Genomic DNA, 19934 nt, shown 5'->3' with positions numbered 1-19934 from the left:
TCTGCCCACCCAAGAATCTGAGGGCACAGTGGAAGCTCTGCCCACTGGCCCTGCTACCCCCACACCTTCAATGACTGCAGCCTCTACCTCTGCAGAGCCTGGAGATCCACACCACAAACAACTGCCTGCACTTCGTGTCCCGAGTGGGCACCCAGGTGAGAGCCCCACACCCTTCTCAGCTGCCCACCCCCAAGACCCTCTTACCTGCCAGCCAAGCCAGCTTCAGGCCCAGGAGGGCACACCCTCTGAGCCCCACTCCCTACACCAGGTCCCTTCCGACTTCCCGCTGCAGATCTTGCCTGGAGATGAGATTGTCCAGGTCAACGAGCAGGTGGTGGTGAGTGAGGAGGAGAGGGACATGGTGGGAGTGAAGAGGTTATTAAGTAGAACCCAGGGCTGTTGGGTGGAAGGGACCCTTGGGGAGACCAGAGTAGTGGGAGCTGCCTTAGGTGAAGTGAGCCCGCTCACACAGGTCAGAGCCGCTTTGGCAGAGCCTTGGTGAAGGAGCTCGTGGGGGCTTCTTGGAAGAAAAAGACGTGAGGCAGAGCAGGAGGCTGAGAGAGTGCCCTGAGGGAGAGGGCTTTGGGGTTGCTTCGAAGCCTCCTGCCCAGCTTGATCCAGTGTCCCTGCCCTGCCCTGTCCCTCAGGTGGGCTGGGCCCATAAGAATGTGGTGAGGGAGCTGCTGCGGGAGCCAACTGGGGTCAGCTTAGTGCTGAAGAAGGTCCCGGTGCCAGAGTCCCTGCCACAGGTACTGGCCGTCCAACCCTGCCCCCCAGCCTGCTTTCAGACTCCTATTGCCAGCTCCATCACCCTGTTTCTGTTTGTTCCCCAGACTCCTCCTCAGGCCCTGGACTCCCCACAGCTAAAGGTCCCATCGCCAGCTCTGGCCTCACCATCTCCCAGGTAACAGGTTCTGCTCTGGTTGCATCTTGGTGGGGGAGCTGTGGGCCCATCTCATCTCCCTTTGTTCTCCCCAGGGCCCCATCCAAAGATGTCTTTGCCTTTGGCCTGACTTCAAACCCGAGTCCTGGGCCCAGCCCTTCCTCAACAGGTAGTTTCAAAGCCCCACCAGGTGGTGGATGCTCTGGGCAAGGTATGTGGGGTACCTGGCTCTGATCCCTGAACTCTGGTACCCCATCCTATTACTGGGCCTGGGGCTAGCCTCATGGACCACCGGCTCCCTGACAGATTCTGCCTCCCTTGACCCCAAGCCCATGTCCATCACGCCTATACTCCCAGCCACACTCCCAGCAGAGGCAGCAGAGACTCAGAGACCCCCAGAAGACCTTGTCAAGGTAAGCTCAGGAATTCAACAAGGAGGGGGTGGCTCTGGACCCAGACCCTTCTCTGACCCACTATGGTTCTTTCAGAATCCTGTTCCTGGTCAGAAGAAATCAAAAGGTATGAGATGCATCTGACTGGGTGGGGGGGTCCCCCAGTATGAAGAGGTCTTAGAAGTCTTTACTCTGCTAGGCAAGACCACCCCCTCTATGTTTGACACAGGCTCTCCTGGAAAGAGCTCTCCTTCTGGGGTCTGACAGACCTGTGCTTCCAGTCTCTCACCAGCTCGGTGACTTTTAGCCAATAGCTTGTCTTCTGATCTTCTGTTTCCTTGTTTATAAAATGGGAAGAGTCATCATCCACACCCCAGAGCTGACACATGCAACCTCCCAAGCACAGAGTATGGGTTCAGAAATATTAGCTGAGATGCTGGTGGGGAGCAAGGGAGCAGGTTTGGAGGTCTGAGACACCTTGCCAGCCCCTCACCAACCGGCCATGCTGTGCTGGTGCAGGTGTGGCTACGCGGCTGAGTCGCCGGCGGGTGTCTTGCCGGGAGCTGGGCCAGCCAGACTGTGACGGATGGCTCCTGCTACGCAAGGTGCCCAGTGGCTTCATGCGCCCACGCTGGCGCCGCTGCTGGTTTGTGCTCAAGGGACACACTCTCTACTGGTACCGCCAGCCCCAGGTGAGACCCTATACACACAGAGGTAAGCAAATGTGTCACCTCCGGGTCACAATTCTTGTCCCTACTCCTCCATCCACTCTCATCTGTGGTGAGAGGTGGGCCACAGACCCTTGTGAGCCACAGCGTTCCTACCAGAAAGACAAGGACACTCTTCAGAGAGAAATGAGCTGCTATGTGTGAAAAAGCAGTCTGGGAAAGTGTAGACTGTATAGAGAATCATTTTTATTCTGACCACCTTTCCTTCTGTTCTTCTGACCATCCTAACGATGGGTCATTTGTTCAATTGTTTGTTTATTCATCAAGCATTCAGATGCTTACCATGTATCCAGCTCCAGGCTGGGTACTGGGGACACGGAGAAAACTTGGACAGTTCCTGCTACTCCAGGCTGATGGGGGAGGGAATGAATACACAGTAGAGGACAGTGTGGGGAACACATGCTATGACAAAGGAAAAGCCCAGAGAATGGATGGGAACCCACAGAGATGGCCAGTCCAGGCAAAGGAGTGCGAAGTCTTCCTGAGAAATGAATGCCTGGGGGTCAGTCAGATGGAAAGGAAAAAGAAAATTGAAAGGGAAAAGTGTCTGCAGAGCTCAGTGGTATGAAGCAGCTTCGTCTGTGTCTATTGATGGAATAAATGCATCAGCAGTCTCCTCTTTTGTGGCCATTTCTCTGGATCTCTTTGCTCCCCTTTCCTGGCTCAAAGCACCCCTTGGTCACACCCTCTGCCCCACCCAGATCCCTGCCCTGAGCTCCAGACACAGAAAGGTTTGTGGCTAGAGAAGCTAGGAGATGCACCCTGGGGGAGGAGTCCTCAGGACCTTGACTGAGCCTCAAGGGCGTTGAGGCTTCATGCTGTCCCTCACTGTGATCTCCCCAGGATGAGAAGGCCGAGGGCCTCATCAATGTCTCCAACTATAGCCTGGAAAGTGGACATGATCAGAAGAAAAAATAGTTAAGTCTTGGGTGTGACAGCCAGGGGCAGTTGGGGGGAGAGAAAGGAAGATGTAAGAAGGGGCAGGGTGGGGACAGCAGAGGGCTGGAATTCCCAGTGCAACTTCTCTGGGTTTTGGGTGAGCATACTCAGGCTGAGTGAGGCCCCTCTGCTCCCTGGCAGTGTGTTCCAGCTCACCCATGATATGTACAAACCCTTCATCTTTGCTGCTGATACTCTGACGGATCTGAGCATGTGAGTGCCACCTTCCTCACCCCCCAACTCCCACATGAGTGCTTGGGAGCCTGGATTCAAATCCCAGCTCTCTGATAGTGGTTGATGAAGGCATTCACTTCTCTAAGCCTCAGTTTCATCATCTATAAAATGGGCTAATAAGAGTTCCTACCTCTCAGATTTGCTCTGAGAATTAAATTAGAAGATGTAGGGGAAAGGCCCTTGGCATACAGTAAATGGAAACTCCCCGAGACCCATTTGCTCCTCCACAGGTGGGTTCGCCACCTTATCACGTGCATTTCCAAGTACCAGTCTCCAGGCCGTGGCTCCCTACCCCGAGAGGAAGGTGGGTGTCTCACAGGGACGGGTCTCACCAGGTCTCACCTGAGCCTCTACCTTTCCCGGGATGGAGGCTGGGAACTCAAATATCCTAGCCTACTTCCTGCCTTCTTAAAACCCCGTGAAACTTAGTGAGTTTCCCAACTGCTCCTGTCCAACCCAGACTGCTACAGTGAGACAGAAGCAGAAGACCCTGACGATGAGGCTGGGTCCCGCTCAGCCTCGGTGAGTAGGGGCCTGGTAGGGGGTGAATAGCAGGGCATGTAGTGTATGTAGCTCAGACTGATAACCTCCTCTCCTTCCACCCTGCCCGCAGCCCAGCTCAGCCCAAGCTTGGAGCTCATTCCATGGAGAAACATCACCTGCAGCCACCCCCACACGGGGCAGCCCACCGACCTCCTTCGACCTTCCAACAGGCACTGTACTGGCAGGGAGCAGAGCTGAGATGGAGGGCTTGGGCTGGGACGGGCACAGCCTCACACCCTCATCTTCCCTACCCCTCTCGCAGATAACAGTGAAGGGGCGCTGGAAGGAATGGTACAGGGGCTGAGGCAGGGCGGTGTGTCCCTCCTGGGTCAGCCGCAGCCCTTCACTCATGAACAGTGGCGGAGCTCTTTCATGCGGCGCAACCGCGACCCCAGGCTCAATGAACGAGTGCACCATGTGCGGATGCTGCAGAGCACACTCAAGGTCAGCTGGAGGGCACTGGGCATGGCAGGGTTCTGGGCTTTTGTCTCTGGTTCCTGGCCCGCGGCTCTGGGCTCAGTTGTGCACTAGGCTAAGTTCTAGGTTCCTGAAACCAGGCTCTTGATGAAGATTGAGGCTAGACTAGGCCAGGTGCTGGGTTCTAGGCTCTGTCCTCCTCCCTGGGTGATCATGGCCCCTTAGCCCCTTCTCCCCTCACAGGCAAAGCTGCAGGAGCTGCAGGCCCTGGAGGAAGTGCTAGGCGACCCTGAGCTGACTGGAGAGAAGTTCCGACGGTGGAAGGAACAGAACCAGGATCTCTACTCAGAGGGCCTGGGGGCCTGGGGAGTGGTGCAGGCTGAGGGCAGCTCCCAAGTCCTGACCTCTGACTCCAGAGAACAGTCTTCCCACTCCCTGCCCTCTGACTCTGAGGAGCACTCCGTCTCTGCCCCCTGATCCCAGACCTCCTGGCCTCTGACCCTGGCCAGTACCTGAGCTCCTGATCTCTGGCCCTGAGGGCCAGCTCCACCCCCAGCTTCTGACGTGTCTAGGACAAAGCATCTTTGGGTTCTGTTCAAGGTTGGAAGTAGAACTAGTCTATGGTTTCACCCCAAGCTGACCCCTCTGCCTGAGTGTCTATCATTTCTGCTCCCCTCTCCCCTGGATTGGGTTAACGTGAGCTTTGTGCCAGCCTCTCCCGCCGCCCTTCCAATGAAGGAGTGAGAGACTGGGCTGACAGAAACTCTCTCTCATACGTCTTGCCCACCTCAGTCCCTTGACACTTCTCCCCACACCACCCCAAACCGGTCTATACAGGTGTTTTTCACTTTACAGAAGAGATAGTTTTCAATCAAATAAAGTCAATTTCTCCAACATGGGTCTACGTGTGCCTTTGACTTTCGTACTAGAATCAAGAATCTGCTTCCCAGGGAATCCGGGATGAAAAGCTGTCAGGGGTGAATTTTCTTGGTAACTAGCCCACTGGGTGGCCCGCTGGCTTGGGCTATGTACCTGGAGCTCCCACCATCTGGGATGAGGACTGCTCATCCATGGCTCATGAGGGCTTTTACTCTGTCCCCAGCCCTTTGGAGACCAGAGAGTGCTCTCCTGCCCCATCCCCAGAGGGACAAAGTAAGAAATAAAGACCAGCCTTACACTCTCTAGATGGAGAACATACCTTGCATAGAAGGGCAGGGCGGGCTCCTGGAAAAAAAGGTGGTAGGATGGGGTGACCAGTGGAGAGGGGTGCAGGTTGTGCTCTGCTGGGAGGAGGGTCCTGAGGTGAAATATTTTTCTCCTCTCCTTAGCCCAATCTCATCTCCAGCTCCAAGATCAGAGCAGGGACACACTTGTGTTTCTATCCAGGCTGTAAAGGAGAACTAACTGACTTGCTCCCATTGGCCTCTGACCTCTGACCCCAGCCAAGCTCCTTAGTATCCCTGTCTTCCTCTGTGGAATACCAAGGGGTTTCAGTGAGAGGAGCTTCTCTCGAGAATGGAATTCCTTGGTGGAATGCAGATGACTGGAGGTCACAGAGGCCTCTATGATATCGCCACGAGGGGGAGCAAGACTGCTTGGAATGGAATTTCTTTGAAGAGTGGGAGGAGACTAAGAGACTATGAAAGATAACTGGTGGCAGCAGTGGACTGACTACCAATATCAAACCTTTGAATGTCATGGTAGGTGGCCCCTGCCTGGCTCCACCTCCTATGCTGGGCATCCCGGGGTCACGTGGGGCACAAGAAGACCATACTGGGTCCAGAGGGGCAGTGGCTACACTGAAAGGACCTCTCTTCACCCTTGCAGAGGTCCACTCATGAGACCTACTTCCGGACAGAGGAGCAAGTGCTCATCAACCGCCAAGATATCACTAGCAAAAAGGTAAGGACGAGGCTTTGCTGCAGCCACCTTCACTCCCACAGGTGACCCTTCTGCAGCTGCACCCATAGGGCAATAGGCCTCATAATAACTCTGTCCCTTCTGCCTTCTAAATGTCCCACCCCAGAGGATACTCCCCAGCAATAATCCCTACAGTCAAGTTAGTAACTTCCTGTCAGTGCCCCCCATAGGAATTCCTATATAACGGCAATCACTCAGCAGCAGAGACCCTAAAAGAGTCTCCCTTGCAATGACCACCACAAAGATCCCCCAGCAGTGACCTTTCTAGGTAGTGACCTCTATACTGATGCCCCCAATCCATGATCCTCTCTTAGGCCCCTTCCCCCCCCTCCTATAGTGGCTCCCCAGGGACCCCCATTTACAGAGAGCAAACATCCAGGCAGAGGCCTCCTACCGTGACACCTGCCTGAAGGAAGGTCCGTCGTCCTCTCCCAGGATGCCTGGGACATGCAGGAGTTCATCACTCGCATGTACATCAAGCGGCTGCTCAGACACCCGGCCTTCCAGCTGCTGCTGGCCGTGCTGCTGGTGGTCAACGCCATCACCATCGCGCTTCGCACCAACTCCATCCTTGGCCAGGTGGGACTCCAGCCTGACCTCTGCCCCTACTGATCTAATGCGGGCTTCAGCAAGGCACTTCCCCTCTGGGCCTCAGGATCCTCAACTGTCTTCATGATGTTTGGATTAGCTGCTCTTCAGGGGCCTATCAGCTCTGACCTTCCAGGGGTCTAGAGATCAAGGAAGACATTGTGGTGGTGGGGAGGGCAGCTTTGAGGAATGCATTGCATTTGTAGGAAGAGCAGGAAAAAAATGGTGTGAGCAGAGGCAGACAAATGGATGCCTTATAGGAAAAGGTATCCCATTTTAACCAACAGTCACTCTGTGCCAGGCACTGTGCTCAGTTCCAGGGTTCCAGGTATGAACACAACAGACTCAGTTCTGTCTCAGACAGACACGAACATGTCATTATAAATGTCTGAGTGTCAGAGGATGTGGGAGCTCAAAGAAGACATCAAACCTGATATGGCAGGGGTGGGGGAGTCTCGTGGAAGGCTTCTTGGAGAAAGGGACAATTAAGCTGAGAATAAAAATTGAGTAGAAGTTGGCCAGGCTGAGAGAGGTGAGGAAGAGTGTTTGAGACAGAAGAAATAGCATGTGAGTTTTATGTGTCCAACTTGAAGTCTAGTATGACTTTGGTCTTATTCTCGACGTTTCATTGTCTTACAAGGAGTATACTACATACATAGATTGTGCTATTTAAAATCAATATTTTTAAAATGTCCAATGTGGTGGCTGATGATTTGAGAAAGGTAGTCAACAGAGAAATCATGCAGGGTCTTTAAGTTATGTTAAGGAGGATGGTCTTTATCCTACGTCATTGGAAAGCCAGGGAAGGGTTTAAAGCATGAAAGCGACATGGCCAGACATGTGTTTTAGAAAACTCACACTGGCTGCCACAATGTGGACCATGGAAGGAAAAGTGTCAAGACTGGGGAAAGATGGAGTAGGCAAGACTTTGCTGGGAATATTCAGGTGGAAGATGATGGTACTTGGACCATTACAAGGGCAGTGGATAAAAAGAGACCACATGCATCTGAAGCTCCCTAGGAGTAGAATCCATGGGCCTTCCAGATTGATGTTCTTTATATCAAACACCTTGTGAGCACTTACACATGCTGCCTTGTTAAACATCCATCATCATCTCATGCACATAGAGAAAAGGAGAGCAAAAAGTTACATTTCTGGCTTAAGCAACTGTGTGGGGATGGGGCTGTTTGTTGGGACATGGGGACATTGGAGAACGAGCAGGTTTGGGGAGGATGCTGAAGTCAGTTTGAGTTGTACAGTGTTTGAGATGCCCATGCAATATCCATACAGAGATGTCTAATGAAGGGTTAGAGGCCAACTCTAAAATGCCACAGAGAGCACTGGAATGGAGATGGTGACATGAGAGTTGCCAGCATCTGAGTGCATGGTTGCCAAAGCTAAAGGAATAGACGAGGTTGCCTGGGGAGAGAGAATTTGAGTGAGAAGAGGTCAAGACAAAGCTCTGAGGAGAGCATCCAAGTAAAGGGCAGAAAGTGGAGGAGGAGGTGCACAGGGAGGCTGAGGAAGGGTGCCAGAGGGGTGGGAAGAAACCGGGAGAGTGCACTGTCAGAGGAGCAGGCACAAGGGCAGATGTGGCTAAGAGACAAGGCAATAAGAACTATAAAGTATCCCTTGGATTTAGCTCTTTGTGACCTTGATGAGAGCTGCCTCTGCTGTGGTGGAGGCAGAAACCCGATTGCTAAGGTTTGCAGAATGAGTAGACAGGAGGGCAGATCACATCCATTGATGGATCATGAAATCGATTCAGAGTGCAGATGCCAACATTGTGATATAGAATGAAAAAGAATGAAATGGAAATTGTCTGCATATATGTATGTTGAAGGAGATGAGAGAGAGAAAGGGAGCATTATGTTGTAAAATGTAAAATATATTTTTTACTATGGGTCCCAGTCAAAAATGCTGAAAGCCCTGGTATAGAATGTGTCCATGAGTTCAAATCCTAGAGGCCTGCGAATGCCAGACTGGTTTTGAACCTTAGGGAGCCATGGAAGTCTTGTGGGTAGAGAAGGCAACTCTGATTTAGCCATAGATGTTCATGACTTAGAGAAGGCAGGAGGACTATTTAGGAAGCTCTTTCTATAAATGGGCACTATTGACTCTAGTGCCCAGGGGTGGGGAGCTGAGAGGACACGTGAGGGAACAGAAAACTTTTCTTTGTTGTAGGCTGACATCCCTGGCCCAGAAATGGTTTGGAACAAGCAGAGAGCCCATAAACCTTAACCTCCCCTCTGGGTTTAAGAAACTCTGTCCAGCCTCGCATTGCCAGTGGATAGGGGTGGTGGCAAGATGTGGGTAGTAGGAGGCTTCCATGTGTGGCAGCAAGACTTGTGGCAGAGTCTGTTGGCCATGAAGGTGAAGAAAGGGAGGAGTTCAGGTGACTTTGGTAACTGCCTGGGTGGATTCAGGGGGCTGGGAGCTGTTAATAGGGTCACAGACTATAATGGCATCACAGTTTAATGGGAGCTAAGGGAATAGGATCTAGGTTGGGTGAAAGTGAGTTTGGGTTTAAACTATTCAAAGTCATCAAGTCATCCAGCCATCGATCCATCCCTTCAGAAAACATGTCCTGGACCCATGAAGTGGGGAACACCCAGGAGTTCAGTGGGGCCTGGTCTAGGGGACTCGGGGAGCTGAATCACCAGAAATGGTTGGAACAACCAAAGAAGGAAGCATGGGGCTTGGTGTCCTCCATCCTTTTCTCCGAGTCTTGGAGCCTGTTCTGCCTCTCCCCTACCTCTTTTTCACAAATATCTCTACTCTAGAGGTTAGGAGGAAAGGTCTGTAGTCAGGCAACAATCCTTATTGCTAACTGTCTGACCTTGAGGGCCTCTCTAATTTCTTCTCATCTGTAAGACGAGACTAAAACCTACTTCGTAGGACAATGGTGATGGTAGCATGAAATGATGCATGGTGTCTGGCACGTGCATGCAAAGTGAGCTCGAAGCGTGCTATGAAGGTGCTGAGGATGGGAGCAGCAGGTCGCCCCTGCAAGTGTCCTCTCTCTCTGCCCCTCCTAGGCCCCGCTCCACTGACCTCTCCGCCCCTCTCTTTTTCTCTGTCTTCCATGTAGAAACACTATGAGTTGTTCTCTACCATAGATGACATTGTGTTGACCATCCTTATCTGTGAGGTTCTCCTCGGCTGGTTTAATGGCTTCTGGATTTTCTGGAAGGTGAGATCCTAGCCCCTCCCTGCCATCACCCCTACTCCTACTTAGCAACTGTACCCCACTCAGGACCCACTCCTGTGCTCCTGGCCCTGCAAATTGTGTGTGTGTGTGTGTGTGTGTGTGTGAGTGTGTGTGTGTGTGTGTGTGTGTTTGCAGAGAGACTGACTACTTCTGAGATGTCTGTAATGCAGAAAGTGACTTGTACTAGAAGTGCAGCCTCCCTAGGTTCCAGTCCCTGCTCCAGCCTTCCTTTGTTCTGTGATCTTGGGAAAACACTGATTTCCTTAACTAAGAAATGAGATCGAGAGCAACCACCTTAATTTAAAGGGTTCAAGAAAAAGAGTCAGCAAACTTTTTCTGTAAAAGACCGGATAATATTTTAAGATTTGTGGGCCATCCAGTCTCTGTTGCAAACACTCCCCGCTGCTGTGGGATCAGGAAGCAGCCATAGACAGCATGCAGCCTCATGACCATGACTGTGCTGCAAATAACCTCATTCATGGACACTGAAATTTGAACTTTATATAATTTACATGTGTCACTAAATATTATTCTTTTGATTCCTAACACCGCCCCCCTCCCCCGCCACGCAATCATTTGAAAATATAAAAATCATTCTTAGCCTGAGGGTCTTATATAAAAAGGGCTGCTGGTCAGATTTGACTCCTGGGCTGGAATTTGCTGGCCCTCATTCTGGAGAGTATCAAGAAGCTGTCTGGATGGAAAAGGGTCTGAAAGTTATATTAATGAGACAAAGACTCAAACTCTTTGTTTGAATAGGACTTCAGGAGCCAAGGATTTATTTTGCCTTTGGGCATTTTAGTGAAGAGGTTTAAAAAAAGAAAAATAAGAAAACTATCCCAGGTGAAAAAAAAAAAAGCTCGTTCATAAAGAGGAAGTATCATTTAAATATAGTTACTAGAACAACCAATTAAAGTTATAAGCTTTCCACGGGTTAGAAGTTTCACTTTGTAGTACGCAGAATGTGGAATCTAGAACCAAAATTCTGAAGTCTGGGTATCTAGAAGACCACTTTGGGCAAACGATACTTGAAAGGATGTTTATTAACAGAAAAAAAAGAATAAGATGATTCATATTTACATGTCTCCACACTTGGAAGGAGAGCAGGTACCATGCTTTTTGTGAAGATTTTAATACACCCCTTTATCAGAACTAGCTCCCGGACACAGGCAGACATCTGTTTGTAAGAGGGAACATTTCCTCCTTCACATCGTCCTGAGATTTCTTTCAGCAGCAGTTAGGTACCTGTACTTTCAAGGCTGAGCTCCGATGTTTGTTAGCATAGGAGAACTGAAGCAAGCCTGAGGATCTTGTGTTTCTCTGAGCCCTTCTGCTTGTCCCCTAAACCAGGATGTCTCAACTTCAGCGCTATAAATATTGGCATTTTGGGCTGGATGGCCCTTTGTCGTAGGGACTGTCCTATGCATTGCAGGACATTTAACAGCATTCCTGGCATCTTCTCACTGATGCCGGAGAGCTCAACGTGGGTAGGAGTCCAAAGAGGAGTCCAGTGACCAGGTTCTTGTCTTATGTCCCAAAAAAGAATTCAAGGGCATGACAAACAGCAAGCAGGAAAGCGCAAATTTTATTAAACCAAAAGTACATGCTTAAGAGAAAAGCGAGGGCAGCTCAGAGAGAGAGTCTTCCCCGAGCTGTCTGAATCGCATACCTTTGTTTTCTCAGGGCTATCCATCCTGCCTCCTGGTCTTGGCTAGTTTCTCATGGTAGAGTCTCAGCTTGAAATCAAAATAGGGAGAGGGCTGAGTAAGGGACTAAGGCAAAATTCCACAGCTGTATTTTGGAGAGAAGAGAACTTTCCTAGGGTAACTATCCTGCCTCACCATTAGATGTCATTAACACCTTCTTAGTTGTGACAACATAGAATGTCCTCAGAAATTGCCAAATTTACCCTGGAGGGCAAAATCACCCTGTCTGAGAACTGATGTCCCAAATCTTAACCTTCATCCGGGGTCAGGTTCCCAGTGCCAAAAGCCAGGGCTTGTTAGAAGCTGCTTCTGACTCCTCCTCCTCCACCCCAGTCGTGTCCCCTGGGTCCTGGTGCACAAAGCCTGCTCCCCGTTGCATGGGTGTGGTGGAGGAGAGTTGTGAGGGAAGGGAAAGGGGAAAATACAAGGAAAGAAGCAAAGTCTGTAAATAACTCAAATATTACCCAGCCACATAGAGACCCAGTTTTGTCCCCAACTCTCTCTTTTCTATAGCGCTCATGTGACTCCCTCCTCCTCACCTCCACAGACTATCAATCACTATTTCATCCCCTAAATATTTCTCAAATTTCTAGCTCTTGTCTTCTAGCTCTTGTCTTCTCTTACCAGGATATTGCTATGGCTTCCTGTTTTCCCACCTCCCATCAAAGTAATCCTCCTAAGGCACAAGCCAAAATATCCTTAACATACCCCAGTGGCTCCTAATTGTTTATAGCAGGAGTCCCCAACCCCCGGGCTGCGGACAGGTACCAGTCTGTAGTCTGTCAGGAACCAGACCGTGTAGCAGGAGGTGAGTGGCAGGCAAGGGAGCGAAGATTCACCTGTATTTGCAGCCACTCACCAGTGCTAGCATCACCACCTCAGCTCCACCTCAGATCATCAGAAATTAGATTCTCATAGGCGCACCAGACCCTGGTGCCAAAACTGTTGGGGACCGCTGGTTTATAGGATCAGGTCTAAATGCCTTATTGTGCTTAATTAAGGCCTCTGTGATGTGACCCTTGCTTATTTTTGCAGCCTCATCACTCTTGGCCCCACGCTTTATGTTCCAGCTACATCAAACTGCTTGTAATTGCATTCCCCAAGACACACACACACACGTACACACACGTACACACACGTACACACACACACACGCACACACACGTTCACTGCTACTTCTCACTTCCACACCCTTGTCCACACTGACCCCTAGTTTACATAAGCTCCCTGCCACTTACTTACTTGCTTTACTCCTACTTACAGCTTAAGGTTCATTCAGATGTCCTCTCGTCCAGGAAGTCGTCCTGTCTCTCCCAGGCTAGGTTACATCTTGCTCTGTGTCTTCCTAATACTATGTACTTATCTCTCTTACCTTGAGTTAAAATTTACTGCCTGATGACCTTTTTCAAAATAAAATAATCTGTAAGCCCAGCAGGGCAGAAATCCTGTATCTTCAGAATCCAGTTCAGGGTCTGGCATATAGTAGAGCTTACTACTGGATGGATAGAGGGATGGATCCATAGGCAGGTAGACTTGTGTCTCCTTGTGTATGTGTAGACACAGATACTCTGAATGTGGGACACCCACCAGGAGAGTTTGTGTTTATTGGACTGCCCAATAAATTTAAGAACATTTTTTTCATTTAAAAAGTTTTATTTTTGAATATTTAATACAGATACATGTTGGTCAAAACTATACTGAAAAGTACACACAGAGTTCTAGCTTTCACTCCTTCCTTTCATCCCTTTCTCCCCACCCCAACCCTCTCTAGATAATCTTTGTATATTTATAGTCACTTGTTTATCCTCCCAGTGTTTATTTTGCAATCATAAGCAAATGTGTATATATTTTTAGTCCTCCCTTTTCTAACAGTAGCATGCTATAAACACTGTTCTGCACTTTGCTTTTGTCACTTAAAGGATCTCGGCAAACTTTCTGTGTTAGTACATGGAGATGTTTTCATTTTTCTTTTTATGGCTACACAGTCCTCCATTGAAATGATTGTGTCATAATTTATTCAACCTGGGTCCAATGGCTAGACACTTCGGTTGTTTTCAACCTTATACAAATATCATTTTGTGCTTGTATCAGAGTTTCTGTGGGTCAGATTTCTAGAAGTGGGATCACTAGTCAAAAGGTAAATGCTTCTCTTATTTGTTAGAGCAAATTCCCCTCTTTGGGAGTTGTGCTTGAATTTTTCATATATGTGACCTTCCTTCCCCCATTCCCACACCTTCCCCCATTCCCACTTCTAGATGAGTTTGTCCCTTATTAGATAAAGGACTTGTAAAAATTTTCTGTTTCTCTTGTACAGTGAGAGCTAGTTTACCTCCGAACTGGCTACTGAAGCAATGGTATTTAATGTTTGTATTAGTATTTTTTTTTAATTTTCTTATTAATTGGAATGTGTGTCATACAAAAGCTGGAGCATCCAAACTCTCGTGTCACTTAACTGTAGGACAAAGCCATTTTCAGCACTGCCTTAGTCAAGGTGGATGCTCAGTTTAGGAGTTAGCTATATGTATGTGAATCTCTACCGTGTGTCTCTGAGACTGCACTTGGCTATTAACACATGTATGAGACAGTGAGTGCATGTATGTTGGGTGGCATGTTTTGGGGGCAGCAGGATGAGTAAACAGCAGTGGATAGCAGATGACTGACCCTGCTGTGAGAAGAACATTGAGCCCCCATCCTTAGGGTATGGGGACACCAGACCCAGGATGTCCCCATGGGTTGGGCCTGACAGACCCCGCTGGGGCTGGCCCCGCCTCCCCAGGACGGCTGGAACATCCTCAACTTCCTTATCATCTTTATCTTGCTTCTGGGGTTCTTCATTAATGAACTCAACATCATCTCTATCACCTACACCCTCAGGTGAGCTTGGAATTTTGGAGAAAAGAGGGGACCCTGGGAAAGGGGGGGTATTATTAGCTGGGGATTAGTTCTGCCTGTGTGGGTTGGGTGGCAATGAGGAGGAGGGGTCTGGGAAGGGCCAAGGGGCACCCCTGAGAGGCTCTCCCACAGGGTGCTTCGTCTAGTGCATGTGTGCATGGCAGTGGAGCCCCTGGCCCGGATCATCCGTGTCATCCTGCAGTCGGTGCCCGACATGACCAATATCATGGCCCTCATCCTCTTCTTTATGCTGGTCAGTGCCCTCCCTCACCCCCAGCTGCTGCCCTTCCCTGAACAGGCCCAGGGTCTTTGGGAATATAGGGGTGTCTGGAGAAGAGGAGAGACCTATGGGCCTGAATCCCTGTGATTCCCTTGGCAACATTCATTTGCATGGCATTTGCATGTCCTGTCTCCAAGGCTCTTGGGTGAAGTCAAGGTGGGTCTTTGGTCTCTCTGACAGATGTTCTCCGTGTTTGGGGTCACTCTCTTTGGTGCATTTGTGCCCACGCATTTCCAGAACATACAGGTTGCCCTGTACACCCTCTTCATCTGCATCACCCAGGATGGCTGGGTGGACATCTACGATAACTTTCAGTGAGTCCCCGTGGGGCTTCTGGGCCCCTAGCCCAGCCAAGCAAGGCAGGGGCTGGGCTCCCATGCAGCAAAATACTGACTGGGGAGGGAAAAGGGCTCTGGGTGGGAGTGGAGCTCAGGGGCTGGGGATGAGGATGGCCTAGCAGGAAGAGGGTACCTGGGGCTTTACACTGGAGGAAGGGAGACCTCTAGGGCTGGGACCTCTGGGTTTGTGGGCTACTTGAAGCCTTGTCTCCCTTGAAACTCCACCACAGTACCACCACAGGCCTATTCATGGAAATTTCTCTCATCATGCTAAACAGTTGGATAGCCAGACCTTGGGCAAGGGAGCCATCTGTGGTTGCACTAGGTCTCAGGGCAGCCTTCCAGTCCACACTGGAGACCACCAAGCCTAGACCTCTAGGAACTTAGGGTCTCATTTCATTTATTCTAAGACCCACTGACCAAGGTCATTTTTGGTCCTAGATGGCTGCCTGGGTTCTGTTCTTTACCTCTTGCCCATTAAATCTAAACCCTATTTGTTTCCAGTCCACTCCAGAGAGTGAGTCCCCCTGACTGAGTTCTTTTTATCCCCTTTATGTGAGAGTAGAAGCCCAGTTGGTAAAGGGCTTCTGCTGTCATTATCCATTATGATGTAGGTAGTGGAGAAACCATAGAGTGCCCAACAAAGGTGGACTGGACTTTTGAGTCTTTGCTCCACCACACTAGCCATGCAACCTTGTGTAAATTACTTTATCTCTTTTCTAAGCCTCAGTTTTCTCATCCATCAATTGGGGATTATAACACAATATTAACTGTGTCATGGGTTGCTGTGAAGATCAATAGAGAAAATCTATATAAATCTCTTAGCATAGAGCTTGACACAGTTTACACACACACACACACACACACACACACACGCAGTGAGAGAGAGAGAGAAAGAGAGAGAACTATTATTTGGTAAAATATTTTGTGGGAGATTTATAACAGGTATTAAGAGTGGGTGAGATTTGTCTCCTATATATTTTTCTTCTGATCTTTCTATAATGAGCTTGAATTACTTTTTATAATAAGAAAAACATGAATAAAGAATATAGTCAATAGATTAAATTCGATAATGCTGATGTACAAATCCCTACCTTGCAGAGTTGGCTTGAGTACCCCACTGTTTGGCAGTACAGCAGGTGCTCAGTAAGAGCAGCTGCTGTGACAATTAGGAATGGGCATTAGATCTGCATAACAGCAGTGAGGCAGCAAAAGTCCCAGTAGGCCTTGAGATAATTTCCCCATTTCATAGATGAGGAAACTGAGGCTCAAAGGGCCAGGGCGGTGATAGGGCCCCTGCCTGCCATCTCCAGGATAGAGACGAGGGAGTACACAATGGAGATTTGGGGTGCCCTCTACTTTGTCATCTTCATCACCATCGGTGCCTTCATTGGCATCAACCTGTTGGTCGTCGTGGTGACCACCAACCTGGAGCAAATGATGAAAGCAGAGCAGGGGCAACAGATTCAAGTACAGTTCAGTGAGGTGAGTGAGATGGGGAGGGCAGAGGGAGGAAAGAGGGAGTGTGTGTGAGTGCTGATTTGAAAATATGTGTATGTGTGTGTGCTCACACACTCAAGGGCCTGGAGAAAGCCAGGCCAGAGACTTGGAGGCAGCATCTCCCACCTTGCGAGCCAACTCAACAATTGGGGCTTCCGAGGGGTGTGAATATCCTAAATGTCTTGTTTCTATGGCAGATCAAAACTAGGCATCTGGATGACCTTAGGGCATTTAACCAATCTAAGCCTTGATTTCTTCTTAAAATGGAAGTCATGATAGTACTTACCTCATAGGGCTGTTATGAGAACTACATGGGTAAATGAAGAGTACTTGACACATACTAAGAACTCAATAAATGTTAGCTACGGTGTTATTAATTCAGGGGTAGAACTTCCAAAATTTTGGGGAGATGGAGGAGGGAGTAGTTCTCAAAGTGTTGAGGGCTGTGGGCTGTGACTTGAGGATAGATTTGGCTTTAGAAGTATGTCAGGTAGAATTTACCAGAAGTGAAAATGGTGGCAAGGGTGGAGGGTTAGGGAGCTAAGTTTTAAAGAGGGGTAAAAATTTCCAGAGAGTTGAGCTCCTGCAGCAAAGTAAGGAGGCTAAGATTGGCTGGTGATTAAATGAGGGGCATAAGAACCCTGGTACCCTAAGAAACTCACCCTCCCTGAAGCCAAGCAGGAAGGGGTAGAGGAAGGGCATGCTAGCTAAGCTTTCTGTTCCCTCTCCATTTCCACTTCCCCAGACAGGTGACGAGGAGGAGTACTATGATAACGAGCTGCCACTGGTGCACTGTGCAGTGGCCCGCTTGGAGATGTCTGGCCTGCCCCAGGAACCGCTTATGGGGGGCCCCCTGTCGAACCTCTCGGAAAACACATGTGACAACTTTTGCTTGGTGCTCGAGGCAATACAGGAAAACTTAATGCAGTACAAGGAGATACGAGATGAACTCAACAGGTAGAGTGGGTACGGGGGGTACTCTCGAGTCCTGTAAGTTAGGACTGAGCGGAGCCTCAGATTCTTCTGGCCTCGTGTCTTCACCATTTTATAATGTGGACCCTGAGGCCCAGAGAGGTTAAATGACTTGCCCAGGGCCCCCCCCAGCTTGTTGGTAGAGGAGCTGGGATCCAGACCTTCCAGTTTTGAGCACACATCTCTGTCTGGGTTTCTATCAGAGTGAGGGGGCAGGATGAAGTGGGTGGACACCAGGGAAGAAGTTCGGAGAGCTGCCGCCTTCTTCCCCACCCTGGAATGCACTCACTCCTTCACCCCCAGAATAGTGGAGGAGGTGCGCTCCATCCGCTTCAACCAGGAGCAGGAGGAGGAGATATTGCACAAACAGATGTCGATGAGCCTGTCGACTGAGAGCAGATCCTCCTTGGACCTGCGTGAGATGGCTTGCCAGCAAGACTTGATCACTGCGCTCATCAGCATGGATAAGGTGCAGCTTCCTTCTCCGATCCAATCTATGCTCACCCCGCCACCCCGCCCAGTCCAGCCTCTGCCGCATTGGTCAAGGTTTCTGTCTGTTTCAAGATCTGGTCTGCCCTCTAGGCTTCCACACACTCCAGCAGTTACCACCAATCTGCCAATCGAGTTATGGTCCTTCTCTGAGAGACTCGGCTCCATCAGGCCCCACCCATTGAGCCAATGCCACGCTAGTGCCCTCAAACCTACCCTTTCTTAGTACGGCTTGAGCCAGCTCAGTTCCGGCTTAGTGGCAGATACTTAGGCCCACTGATGGCAAAAGATCCCTGGGTCCTGTCAAGGGTACATAAGAAGCCTAAGGGAGGAGGTTTCTAGGGGGAAAAAGGCACACACTTATATTAGTTTCCTCTTCCCACACCATCTGACTGGGCTAGAATGACCTGGAGCCTGTGAATGTCCACAGCCTAGGCTCCCAAGTTCAGAGAGGATTCTAGGCAAGCTAGAGTTAGGCATATGAAGCACTTCCATGGGAGGCCTGGATGGGGCCCTGTTGAAGTTGGAGAAGAGAATAAGGAAGAGTCTGCCACGTCAGGGTAGGGTATTGACAAGAAGACGTCTCTGTTTGCAGGTTCATGACTCTAACACAAATATACTCCTTAACAAGCACAAGACCAGCCGCTGAGAGGGCAGGACCGGAGCCAAGGGGCCTGCACACACACACACCCAGCTGCTGCAGCTTCCTGCATCCCTAGCATGACTTGGCTCAGCCTGGCCTGAGCCAATCTTTTCCCTTGCACCTGGGCAGATGCCTGGTGCTGTGGAGGTGGCAGCCATCTCTAGGGCCTGTGCCTGCGAGCCCCAGGTCCAGAGGTGCCAGGATGGAACAGGATGCTGGATGAGAGTGGGAGCCCTACAGCAAGGATAAGCACAGAGGAGGTGCTGGCTAAGGCAGCCAGGATTTGGCCTAAGGAAGGGCATCCCTGGCCCCCTGCTCTAGACCAGAGCTGGATGGGGACTAAGTGGGCCCAAGCACCGAGAGAAGAAAGGCGAGGCCAGTGGGGCCGGGCATCTGTGTATTGACAATAAAGTTTTGTGTCAAGATCAATGCGTCTGACAGATGGATACCCAACCCCTTAGGGCAACCTTGCCCCAGGTCCGATGGGCAAGACAGATCTTACCCCACAAAAGCCTGATTGTTTGATGGGAGAGTCAGTCTATGGGAGAGAGAATCTGCACCCAGAACAATTCTGACTTAATCATATAGATTAATCTCTACTCTTAGGGTCCTAAATTTTGGAGGTAAAAGTCTGGTCCTCATGGAAACCCCTGTCTGATGCAGGAGATAGCCCTACCCTTTCTCTTTGTCTGAAGGTGAAGGAGACTGATCCTCATTCTGGGGAGCCCTTGTCTGATGTGGCTTTCTGTACCAAGTTGTGCAGATACAAGAAGCTCCATCCTGGGGCAAGGAAGAATGTCTGAACCAAGTGTGGGTCCTGGCAGGCTTTCTGGAAGAGAGGAGCACTGAAGCTTACTGGAAGACAGTGAGAAGAGTTTGTGGGTCGGGTTAATGAAATCTGGAGGGGAACTTGTGACTTGCGAGGCCCCTTTGAGACTTTCACAACAAACACCATTGAGAGCCACGGCAGTTTCAGGAGTTAGGCAATGCAGAGAGTCTGAGAAAGCTGTGGTAGTCATGGGCAATAGGAAGAACTGCCTTGGAGGATAGGAGACCTGGATTCTGGTCCTCAGGCAAGTCACTGGGCCTCATTTTCCCCATCTATGCAATAGGGAATGGATGAGGTTGATCTCCAGCTCTGAAATCAAATGGCCAGGGAGTTGGGAGACTGACGAGATCAGCCATGTCACTGAGACTCAAGTTTCGTGGTGTTGGGTTGGGGGAAGGCTGGAAGGCCCAGAGTTCTGTCCAGCTGTTCA

General features: G+C 49.9%; 2 protein-coding genes across 2 annotated transcripts in view; both read left to right on the top strand.

Moving 5' to 3' along the window:
• The window catches only part of CNKSR1 (connector enhancer of kinase suppressor of Ras 1), a 9173-nt gene extending 4553 nt beyond the window's left edge, over positions 1-4620 (top strand). Inside the window, exons 7-21 of the mRNA XM_006924393.1 lie at positions 96-155; positions 269-361; positions 648-749; positions 834-904; positions 979-1052; positions 1190-1296; positions 1372-1402; positions 1795-1967; positions 2847-2920; positions 3084-3155; positions 3407-3480; positions 3637-3698; positions 3790-3889; positions 3982-4163; positions 4380-4620. Of these exons, the coding sequence (XP_006924455.1) occupies positions 96-155; positions 269-361; positions 648-749; positions 834-904; positions 979-1052; positions 1190-1296; positions 1372-1402; positions 1795-1967; positions 2847-2920; positions 3084-3155; positions 3407-3480; positions 3637-3698; positions 3790-3889; positions 3982-4163; positions 4380-4613 (1509 nt within the window). The 3' untranslated portion in view covers positions 4614-4620. The remainder of the gene's footprint in view (positions 1-95; positions 156-268; positions 362-647; positions 750-833; positions 905-978; positions 1053-1189; positions 1297-1371; positions 1403-1794; positions 1968-2846; positions 2921-3083; positions 3156-3406; positions 3481-3636; positions 3699-3789; positions 3890-3981; positions 4164-4379) is intronic.
• A 760-nt stretch (positions 4621-5380) lies between these two features.
• On the top strand, positions 5381-18681 carry CATSPER4 (cation channel sperm associated 4). The gene is made up of 12 exons (XM_015598804.1): positions 5381-5385; positions 5797-5836; positions 5964-6038; positions 6492-6635; positions 9736-9837; positions 14338-14435; positions 14586-14706; positions 14914-15047; positions 16385-16556; positions 17317-17528; positions 17847-18012; positions 18628-18681. The coding sequence occupies exons 1-12, from the start codon at positions 5381-5383 to the stop codon at positions 18679-18681; spliced, it is 1323 nt and encodes a 440-aa protein (XP_015454290.1).
• The last annotated feature ends 1253 nt before the right edge of the window (positions 18682-19934 follow it).

This window comes from Pteropus alecto, unplaced genomic scaffold (assembly GCF_000325575.1).
Source record: "Pteropus alecto unplaced genomic scaffold, ASM32557v1 scaffold39, whole genome shotgun sequence".
NCBI classification, from domain to species: Eukaryota; Metazoa; Chordata; class Mammalia; order Chiroptera; family Pteropodidae; genus Pteropus; species Pteropus alecto.
The sequence above is the reverse complement of the archived record's forward strand: the minus strand, read 5'-3'. Positions and strand labels throughout refer to the sequence as shown.